A 12254-nucleotide genomic window follows, 5' to 3' on the forward strand; every position below is an offset into this window, starting at 1 on the left:
GACCTTCTGTCTCAAGGACCATTTTTCCATCAGGATCTCAAATCATTAAATTTGAAGGTATGGAAATTGAATGCTTAGTGCTTAGTCATAGAGGTTTCTCTGACTGAGTGATTGATACTATGTTACAGACTCGTAAATCTGTCTCTAGGAAGATTTATTATTGAGTCTGGAAGACTTATATTTCATGGTGTTCTTCTCATAAATTCTCCAGGCATTCTTTTAGAATTCCTAGAATTTTACAGTTTCTTCAGGATGGTTTGGATAAAGGTTTGTCTGCAAGTTCGTTGAAGGGACAAATCTCTGCTCTTTCTTTTTTGTTTCAAAGAAAGATTGCTAAGCTTCCTGATATTCACTATTTTGTACAGGCTTTGGTCCGTATCAAGCCTGACATTAAATCAATTTCTCCTCCTTGGAGTTTTAATTTGGTTTTGAAGGCTTTACAGGCTCCTCCTTTTGAGCCTATGCATTCCTTGGATATTAAACTACTTTCTTGGAAAGTGTTGTTCCGTTTGGCTATTTCTTCTGCTAGAAGACTTTCTGAATTATCTGCTCTTTCTTGTGAGTGTCCTTTTCTGATTTTCCATCAGGATAAGGCAGTTTTGAAAACTTCATTTAAATATCTACCTAAGGTTGTGAATTCTAACAATATTAATAGTGAAATTGTTGTCCCCTCTTTGTGTCCTAATCCTAAGAATTCTTTGGAGAAATCCTTACATTCTCTGGATATTGTAAGAGCTCTGAAATATTATGTGGAAGCTACAAAAGATTTCAGGAAGACTTCTAGTCTATTTGTTGTCTTTTCTGGTTCTCGGAAAGGTCAGAAAGCTTCTGCCATTTCCTTGGCATTTTGGTTAAAGCTTTTGATTCATCAGGCTCATTTAGAGTCGGGTCAGGCCCTGCCTCAGAGAATCACAGCTCATTGTACTAGATCAGTCTCCACTTCATGGGCTTTTAAGACTGAAGCTTCAGTTGATCAGATTTGCAAAGCAGCAACTTGGTCTTCTTTGCATACATTTACTTAATTCTACCGTTTTTATATATTTGCCTCTTCGGAAGCAGTTTTTGGTAGAAATGTTCTTCAGGCAGCTGTTTTAGTTTGATTCTTCTGCTTATGTTTTAAGTTTTTTCTTTGCATTTATGAGAAAAACTTATTCTTTTGGGTGTGTATTTAATTTTTTCAGCGGAAAATGGCTGTTTTATCCCTCCCTCTCTAGTGACTCTTCTGTTGAGTTCCACATCTTAGGTATTGCTATATCATACGTCACTAGCTCATGGACTCTTGCCAATTACATGAAAGAAAACATAATTTATGTAAGAACTTACATAATTTCTTTCATATTGGCAAGAGTCCATGAGACCCACCCTTTTTATGGTGGTTATGATTTTTTTTTATAAAGCACAATTATTTTGAGTTCCTTTTTTTTATGCTTTTTACTCCTTTTTCTATCACCCCACTACTTGGCTATTCATTAAACGGAATTGTGGTTGTGGTGAGGGGTGTATTTATAGGCATTTTGAGGTTTGGGAAACTTTGCCCCTCCTGGTAGGATTGTATATCCCATACGTCACTAGCTCATGGACTCTTGCCAATAAGAAATAAATGAATTTATCAGGTAAGTTCTTACATAAATTATGTTGTTCTCCATAAGGTAAGTTAGGTTATTGATGTTATTAATTTAAAAAAGTAACAATTAGATTTTGGCAGTTTTCGTAAGTGTGTGGCTCAATTTCCCAGTAACATGTCCTATAATAGTTTAACGTATAATTATAACATTAATAATAATAATCAGCATTTACATCTTTGTTTTTTATGATTTTTGAACACGGGAAAACCCCCTTGAATTATTATCATTATTTTACCTCCTTTGCTGTTAGCCATTAGGCCCAAGTAAAAAAGTAACCTTTACTGAATAAACTACCCAAAAGAGAACTGTTCTCCATAAGGTAAGTTAGGTTATTGATGTTATTAATAAAAAAAGTAACAATTAGATTTTGGCAGTTTTTGGTAAGTGTGTGGCTCAATTTCCCAGTAACATGTGCTATAATTGTTTACGGTCCCTTTAACAGATTACTGAAAAAACATTAAACCAAATTTACAGTAATTCTACCTGAAATGGTGTGTCACTTTATAACATAGAACACTGATTTTATTGGCTGTCATATAAACTTGCCATACAAAAAAATATATATCCTTTTGTTAGAAATAACTAGTTTCAATAAAAAGTAAATTATATGAATATTTCAGAAATTGGTGCAGCTTTATTTGTATTCATCAGTTCTTAATTTTTTTTTTAAAGAAGAAATTTAAATAGTTAAAAGGTTTTGCATATTGAATACAAACTTGCATGTTCATATAGATATATTGTGCTCTAATAAGTTATTTGTGACTCTTCCATGCTATATATTTTATGGTTTTGGTAACACAAAATGTTTAAAGAAAGAAGCATATTAGTAAATAAATATGTTAATATTTTATCTCAAATTTCTACCTTTAGTCACAGAAGAGTTTTAATGTTAGTAAATCAAAATATGACAAAACATGCTGTAACAATACCAGGCACGAAAAAACACACAAAATATTGTATAAATATATATATATATATATATATATATATATATATATATATATAAATATATATATATATATATATATATATATATATATACACACTGTATATATAATGCAAATATACCATATATTAACATGCAGTGAAATAGGATCGGAGAAAGATAAATATGTGATTTAAAAAAATGTGTTGTCTTCATGTATGAATAGCAAATATCCTGAGACTTTTCTTTACAACATTTTAAGGATCTTGACATGGAAGTTTAAGTCAATGCCATTAACATAGACAATATCTCAATACTCAATATATTTTAAAAAGTGGGGCATAGCGTCCACAAGATTATTAGAACCATTTAAGTGCAAAAATATATACTGTACAATATTTTGTAGGCCATATAAATGGAGCTCAATTTGATCGCGTTCAATGTTATTTTAGTTATTCCTAGACACTGTTATAATGAACAGCATTTCCATATGTACCATTATTTCCTGTGCAAGACGTAACAAATTCGTAAGTTAATGACAAGTGAAGATTGATATATATTTTCTTAAAATATGAAAATGTTATACTCTATTATGGAAATGTTTCTTATATGAAAAGTTTATGATAGAAACAATCATTCTAATAAATACCGCATACCAAAACAGATATATTAATGATTACTATGGTAAATGCAAACATTGAGAAAATAATGGTTGCAATCCATTTCTTGAAAACTCATTTTTGATTAAAAATCGATAAATGCATATGAATTATAAGACATGTTACATGTTTCAGATGTTTCCAAGGCATATAGTTCTTTCCCAGAAGATCTGTATTGTTCCAAGCTTAAAAATCATCCACGTGGCTGTACACTGAAAAACAGTCCATAGGTGAGATATATATATATATATATATATATACACACACATATATACATATATATATATATATATATATTTAAAATGTGCTTGTACATACATTCATAGGCATAAAATGTATGCATCTGAGTAATTTCACTGAATTTGCATACACTCAAACTAGTGATTCTTTAAAATACTGAATGTCAGTTAACATAATATAACCAGTAGATTAGATTGAAGATAGAAAATGTGGTAGGAAAAATCATCCTCGACCATCTATCAATGGAATTTACATCAGTTAAATCAGGTATTTTAATTTTTAACTGAGAAGACCTTCTTCTTAAATGGTTCTTCTTGCCAAATGGAACATTTCGCTCCATTGTGCGACGACCCAGCCCATCACGGCTTACGCTCTGTTTTCTGTACTGAATTCCTGAGTTATCAAAAGATGTTGTTGAATTTCTAACATCTGCAACACTTGTGGTAATTTCATTACCAGTCACTTCATTATGTATTTCAAGTGTTGTTAGAAGTATGTTTCCATGGGCATCCACCTACAAATTGGGAAGAAATTGTGATTTTTAAAATAATAATAACAAATTAATTTAAGCTTTATTATTACATATAGTAGTTGTTAAAATGCTTTTATTGAAATTTACAAGCATTTTTAGCATAGTATAAAAAAACAGCTTAATAAAGAATATTTAAAATATTAAACAAAAATATATTATTAAAGAAATAAAATAGTGTTTTAATTAAACATATATTAAATTCAATATATTAAAACATGAGCTGTGGATCTTACCCTTAATATCATTTATCTAGATTTTTATTTTACTCTTCATGTGTTGAATATTGCATTGTTTGCACTCAGTCAGATTTGTGTCCAATTTGACATGTATCTTTCTTTTCTCATAGATTTACCCAATAGCATCACTAGGGTTGATGTCCCCAGGTGCAGTTACTCTTGGTGTCACCCCCCATTAACCCACACACTCACATACACTTCCAATGTGTTGCTCTGGGCAGGAGCTCCTCCCTCCTGTGCTGATTTTAAGATCTCTTGTTGCATAGAATTTTGGAACTTATAGTTCCGATTCATACAGCCAAGAAAGGCCCCAGCTACACCGGACTAAATTTCCGGTGCAGCTGGCTTTGGCAGTCATAGTGGCACCTGCTGACTTCCCCTTAAATGGAGGAGTAGAGTAAGTTTCTGCCTTGGTGGTGTCACCTCCTGGAACTTGTCACACTGGTGCGTACACCCCCCCCCCCCGCACCCCCACAGTGATTCCCATGGATTTACATCAAGGTGTGAGGTTGTGTCTCTTCGTTTTTTTATATTCTCCAAGTGCCCACGCGTGTGCATTATGGTCAGTATCTGTTATTTTTTCTTCTGGTTATTAGAATTGTGATCATTCAACTGCAACAGTTTTACTTGCAACACGTTGTAACCTCTGCTCTCTACTTATTATCAACAAAGTAATGTGTCATTGCTTTCTGCTAGTTCCTAAGTAGAGTTCCTAAGAGATGAAATACAGACACCAAATCTGAATCTTTTCCTAAAGACATTAAACCTCAGTACTACTAACGTTACAATTAGACTGATGTTCCTACTACTGCCCTTAACCTCCTGTGATAGTGAAATTACATCCAATGAATGATGTATTCAACAGGAGATACCTGATCATTGGGGAAATATATAGCAACTCACTTGCAAGGTTCAACTGTTTGCCATGCTTTATACACCTTAACATGTATCTTCAAGAGTAATGAGACAATGTAGGGAGACATCTAGACAGGATTTAAATTATTTCCAGGTCATTTTAGGGTTCAATGAGGACTGGCAAATCTCACCAATGAACCATAAAAAGCAGATTCCAGCCTCTTGTATCATCTAAGGGCCTATAGCATGGGCCCTTTTAATAAGACAATAATGGTCCTTTTATATCTTGGAGGCTGGAATCTGCTTTGTATGGTTCATGGTGAGACTTAGCACTAAGGTTTCACAGCTATTGTGTTAAGGTGTTACAAAAATCATGGTTGAGACCAAAAATTTGTATTAATCTTTAATTTTGCATTATTTTCATTAGCCATTGTTGTCTTGTATTGATTGAGTCATTGCGTTTTATACATGTAAAAAATCTGGAGTATCAAATAAATTTTAAATGTATGCCAATGTTGCTCAAGATAAAATGGAATAAAATAACAGGACCCATAATAACTAATGATTGAAAACAGAATTTATATGATATTTTAAAGAAGCATATTCCTATTGGAAATTTCAAGTATTTAAACTCACTTGTAATGTAGTGAACTTTTGTTTAAAAAGGCCTCAGACAATGCTGATACATGTTGAAGGTGACTTATTGGTGTGTGCATATTGGTATTGTGAGTGAATCATTTGTTTACTCTTGTATGCAGGTAAGCTTTAAGGAGTTTCAGATTGTCTGAATAAAAGAAAAAAAAAAAAGAGGCGCCACAATGGCCTAGTACCACCAAACCAAATAATATAAACGGTAAGGCACCAATTGTGCTAATGGAACAGGCTGTGGGTGCATCATGTTTGTGAGTAACCATTTGTCTTACCTTTAATATTATTTGGTTTGTTGGTACTAGGCCATTGTGGCGCCTCTGATTTTTCATTTTTAAATTATCTTTTTCATCAGGACTTGACCATCCTTTGACAGAGAGCTGCCTCCATTTTGGATATTATGAACTTTTCTTTTTCTTTTATTTATTTATTGTATATTGAGTATATTTTACTGTTGTAAGTATTGATTAGGAAGCTCCCCCTATAGGAGATTTGTACTAGTACTACATTCCCACTTTTTTACCTTTTGAGTTTCATTTTGTGACTATAATTAAAACAGTCCACACAAACAAGCAATAGTTTTGGGGAATAACCTCTGAGGTTTCTATCCCCAAAAACCCCAGTATGAATCCACAAATCTAGCTGTAGAGAGGAATTTACAAATTCATGCAAAAGACCCTTTTATTGATTAATATTTCAAATGAATACAAATCTATATAAAGTCTACTATGGACAAAGCATGGCCATCAGAACTGGAGTGATCCTATAAATATTGCAAGCTGGTGTAGGGAATTTTAAATTTGAATACAATCACCGAGATTACGAGTTTTGCAGTAACAGAGGTGCGTTGCTAACGAGCATTTTTTTTAACGCTCCCTTAAGACAATGCTGGTATTACAGTTTTTTTAAAACCCGGCCTTAGCCGCAAAAAGGTGAGCGTAGAGCAAAGTTTAGCTCCACATCTCATTTCAATACCAACGTTGATTACGGTAGCGGTAAGCTGGCTAAACATGCTTGTGCACGATTTCCCCATAGGAAACAATGGGGCAGATTCAGCTGAAAAAAACACCTGCAAAAAAGCAGCGTTCAGCTTCTAACGCAGCCCCATTGATTCCTATGGGGAAATAAAATTAATGTCTACACCTGAAAAAAGCCAATAGAATTGAGCTTGCATTCTATTGGCTGATTGGAACAGCCAATAGAATGCGAGCTCAATCCTATTGGCTGATTGGATCAGCCAATAGGATTGAGCTTCAATCCTATTGGCTGATCCAATCAGCCAATAGGATTTTCCCTACCTTAATTCGGATTGGCTGATAGAATCCTATCAGCCAATCGGAATTCAAGGGACGCCATCTTGGATGAGGTAATTTAAAGGAACCTTCATTCTTCGCTTGGACTTCGTTTGAAGAGGATGCTTCCCATCGGCTGGATTGAAGATGGACCCGCTCCTCTCCGGATGGATGAAGATGCCGCCTGGATGAAGCCTTCTGCCCGTCTGGAGGTCCTCTTCTGCCCAGATCGGATGAAGACTTCTGCCCCTCTGGAGGACCACTTGTGCCCGGGTGGATGAAGACGGCTCAAGGTAGGGTGATCTTCAAGGGGGTAGTGTTAGGTTTTATTAAGGGGGGATTGGGTGGGTTTTAATGTGTTGGGGGGTATTGTCATTTTTTTTACAGGTAAAAGAGCTGATTACTTTGGGGCGATGCCCCGAAAAAGCCCTTTTAAGGGCTATTTGTAATTTAGTATAGGCTAGGGCTTTTTATTATTTTGGGGGACTTTTTATTTTATTAGGGGGATTAGAGTAGGTGTAATTAGTTTTAAAAATTTTTAATTATTTTTTTATTTTCTGTAATTTAGTGTTTGTTGTTTTTCGTACTTTAGTTTATTTAATTTAATTGTAATTAATTGTAGGTAGTTTAGGTAATTAATTTAATGATAGTGTAGTGTTAGGTGTAATTGTAACTTAGGTTAGGATTTATTTTACAGGTAAATTTGTACTTATTTTAACTAGGTAGTTATTAACTAGTTAATAACTATTTAATAACTATTGTACCTAGTTAAAATAAATACAAAGTTGCCTGTAAAATAAAAATAAACCCTGAGATAGCTACAATGTAACTATTAGTTATATTGTAGCTATCTTAGGGTTTATTTTACAGGTAAGTATTTAGTTTTAAATAGGAATAATTTATTTAATTGTAGTAATTTTATTTAGATTATTTTAAATTATATTTAAGTTAGGAGGGGTTAGGGTTAGGTTTAGACTTAGGTTTAGAGGTTAATACCTTTAATATAGTAGCAGCGACGTTGGGGGTGGCAGATTAGGGGTTAATAAATGTAGGTAGGTGTCAGCGTTGTTAGGGACGGCAGATTAGGGGTTAATAAAATGTAACTAGTATTTGCGAGGTGGGAGTGCGGCGGTTTAGGGGTTAATATATTTATTAAAGTGGCGATGATGTCCGGTCGGCAAATTAGGGGTTAAACTTTTCATTTAAGTGTTTCCGATGTGGGGGGGGACTCGGTTTAGGGGTTAATAGGTAGTTTATGGGTGTTAGTGTACTTTTTATCACTTTAGTTAAGAGTTTTATGTTACAGCTTTAGCCCATAAAACTCTTAACTACTGACTTTTAAATGCGGTAGGAGTCTTGACAGGAGAGGGTCTACCGCTCACTTCTTCCAAGACTCATAATACCGGCATTATGCAAGTCCCATTGAAAAGATAGGATACACAATTTACGTAAGGGGATTTGCGGTAAGCTCGAGTCGCAGAAGAAAAGTGAGTGGTACACCTGTTGTGACCTCTCAACGCTGCTTTTTAAGGCTAACGCAAGACTCCCTAGTAGGCACCTTGTTAAATCTATTTAAAATCAAGCTTGTCATTAAATCAACTTGAAATACATGAACCACTATTCATAATCAAGCAAAGCATACAAAATACAAAAAATGCAACATAAACCCCTTTTCACTAGGTGTGTGACACTTGCATTTTTCACACCTCCACCAAACACGCTGTGACAGACATTATTTAAAAATCAAGCAGATTTAGTACACTTGGGCTAAATCATGCCAAACCACTCTACATGTTTCCTATTTTCTTGTAATTAATGGGATAAAAAGAGCCAGTGGCTATGTGTTATGACACTGATTCTTCATCTGAGCACCATGCACCGGCAACTTAATTTAACTGAAGCATAAAAAAGAGCAATTCTAAAATAATTTTTAAAATAATTTTATAAAAAAATCTGATTTGAATGACAAAATACAAACATGCATGTAGTTTGCAAGCTATGATTCAAGTATGTGTATTGTTTCCAAGCAAAAATACAAGCATTTGCTTAATTTTTGCTTGTAGCATTGAATATCCTCTTAGAGTGCAAAATACAAATCCATTTACTTGAATTACAAGAGACATTATTTTAAATTTGTTTTTCCATATTCATGAAATTGCTTAAAGTATAATAGTACAAACTGTAAGCATTACAAAATGTATTTTTTTTTAATCTAACTGAATATATTTCCTTCTTCATTACTCTGACTTTGCAGCAGGAAAGATAGGACTCTGAGCAATTGGAGAATGCAAGCTGATAAAACAGACATGGGGGCCGATTTATCATGGCCTGTATTGTGCATAATGCACCTGTTTCTGTGGACAGACGGAAACAGGAGTTAAGAAGCAGTGGTCTTAAGATTGCTGCTTCTTAACTCGTCCACTGCCTCTGAAGCTGCGGATATCAATCCGCACAATCTCATACGATTGGGGTGATTGACATCCCCTGCTAGTGGCCGATTGGCTGCGAATATGCGGGGGGCGGCATTGCACAAGAGGTTCACAAGAACTGCTTGTGCAATTATAAATGCCGACAGCATATGCCTGCATATATGTCTGCATTTATCGATGTCTGCGGACATGATCGCTACAGCCAATCATGTCCGCCAGACACTTGATAAATCAGCCCCATCGTATGTATTGCAGTCGTATAGAATAGCAAACAAGGCTGATCTTCCCATGTTTTGCTACTATTGAGTAGATCACTTAACCAAAGCCCAGCAGTGGCTTGGTGTACACAAGAAGAGAGGGGCTCAGCACTATGTGTGGCTTTTTTAATTAGTTTAGCTGAATGGTTTTGCTATGTGATAAGTCCAAAAAAACTGGCTGTGCTTCAATAAAATTGTAGCCGCTATAAAGAAAAAGTGTTATGCAGGCCTTCATTGGGTTTATGCAAGCATAGACAGAAACTAGATTTTTCTGATTTATATATTTCAAGTGAATAGGTAGGCAGTCATCAACTCAGGATATTTTTAGCAGTAGTCAGTTTTCTCTTTTGGGGGTCAATTCAAATAAAGCTATATTATTTCTAAGTTTGAAATTATTCATAGGCTAGAGAACAAGCTAGTAATGAGGGTTTTGCTTTTTTAAATAATTTATATCTTGACAGAAACCAGAGAGTGTCATCTGGAGTATTCTCCTCTGCACCTGTCCCCTTGGTGTGTGGAGTCCCACATGACTCCACCTTATCTCCCATGTTATTTGCAGTGTATATACAGCCAATGGGAAATATCATAAGGCAACATGGCTAAGCTACAATTGCTATGCAGACAACATGCAAATATGCATCTCCTTCAAGCCAAACTCAAATGTTCGAATAGAAAAAGTCGATACATGTACTCATGATCTCCTGGGATGGATGAATGCCACTTGGTGGAAACTAACCCCAAACAAAAAGTACTTGTGATTGGCAGAGTTTGCATGATGAAATCTAAGCATCAACAATATTTACTAATTGCACTAGAATGTGAAGGATCAAAACATCAAATCTCATAATTAGTAAGAAATCTTGGTGTTATTCCTTACAGTGCAATTTCCCTGAAACATCACATATTAGCCACAGTCGAAGCCTCATTCTTTCATGTAAACAACATAGCCAGTATCAAGCATCTGATACCTTCAGATGATCTTCTCACAATCATCCATGTCTTGGTGACATCTAGTTAGGGCTATTTACTACGGTGTCTCAGAAAAACTACTCCATTGCCTTAAGTTGGTACAAAATACATGTAACGAGCTCCTGGGGTGGCCCCTATGTTCTCAGCAAACACAGAGAATAATTTATCTTCATCTATGCATCCGACTTGGAGGGACGCTGGAACTACAGACTTCCTGCTCCTGTCTTCAGCTGTGGCGGCACCTCTATTTCTGGCCTATATTGAAAGACTCTGCATCCTAATTATAGTAACTCCCACCTGGAGGACTCAGGTGTGGGAGTTCCTATAAAAGCTTACTCAGCCCACTCCTCTGGATTGAGTTATTGCTTACCTTCCTTGTTCATTGCTCCTGAGACCACAGCATACTTTCTTGATACCTATGTATGCTCACCTTGCTCCTCAGATGAAAGCATACTTACCTGATACCTGTGTGTGTTCACTTTGCTGCTGATACAAAGCATACATACCTGATACCTGTGTATACTCACCTTGCTCCTGAGACCAAGCAATCTTACCTGATACCTGTTTATGCTCACCTTGCTCCTGAGACAAAGCATTCTTACTTTATACCTGTGTATGCTCACCTTGCTCCTGAGACCAAGCATATTTACCTGATACCTGTGTATGTTCTCCTTGCTCCAAGAGACTAAGCAAACTTACCTTGTACCTGCATACGCTCACCTCACTCCAGAGACCAAGCATACTTACCTTGTACCTGCGTATGCTCAACTTGCTCTATAAACCAAGCATACTTTCCTTGTACCTGTGTATACTTACCTTGTTCCAGAGACAAAGTACAAGCTGGCTACTTACCTTGCACCTATATATGCCCACCTGGTTCCAGAACGCCAAGCAGAAAAGCCTGTTACTGAAATAATAAGGTAAAACGAGTGGTGCTTGCAAAAAGCAGGCTCTATCAATTATATACTTATATACGGGAAATAGAAATCAATGCAATAGTCAAGTTATTTAGATAATATATCAATGTATTATCAATTAATAAATAGATTAATAAGTAGATTTACTAAGCATAATAATATAGCAATATAACAATATAAAATGTAACACTATAAAATATGAAATGTAACAATATAAAATATGTTGTGGCCACAACTAAAATCTATAGCGCTTCCAGCGTATAAAAGAAAAAGTCAAAAGAGTTCTGTTTTTGATCTCTGCAATTCAGGCAGATATATCAGCTTCAGATGTGTATACAGGGTAAAGAAATACCTAATAGTGTTCGTGGTTTACCTTACAGATCTTGAAATAGAGTAGTTTTCACTCCTTGATAGGTGGATGTCTAATCTTACCCTGTTTCCACTTGTTGCTCTTGAGGGTTCTAGACTTGAATTTCTTTTTATCGGACCGTGCCGATTGATGTCTCCTCTGTTCCTGGCGTTTCTGTGTAAGTGAATGGAGTCCTTCCAGCCATTACTTTGCTTTGGTGGTCATGGGATCTCTGTATGACCAATCCTATTGTTAAAAGCTGATCAGCTTTCAGTTTAAAAATGCTGCAATGCTCTATAAATAAATCCCACAGATTTACTG

The 12254-nt window shown here is 35.4% G+C and overlaps 1 protein-coding gene across 1 annotated transcript in view; it reads right to left on the reverse strand.

Annotated features, from left to right (window-relative positions):
• Positions 1-2858: 2858 nt before the first annotated feature.
• GABRB3 (gamma-aminobutyric acid type A receptor subunit beta3) overlaps positions 2859-12254 on the reverse strand; it is a 325518-nt gene continuing 316122 nt past the window's right edge. The window contains exon 9 of the mRNA XM_053704898.1: positions 2859-3963. Within this exon, the coding sequence (XP_053560873.1) occupies positions 3613-3963 (351 nt within the window). The 3' untranslated portion in view covers positions 2859-3612. The remainder of the gene's footprint in view (positions 3964-12254) is intronic.

The sequence above is a fragment of the Bombina bombina genome, chromosome 3 (assembly GCF_027579735.1).
Source record: "Bombina bombina isolate aBomBom1 chromosome 3, aBomBom1.pri, whole genome shotgun sequence".
NCBI classification, from domain to species: domain Eukaryota; kingdom Metazoa; phylum Chordata; class Amphibia; order Anura; family Bombinatoridae; genus Bombina; species Bombina bombina.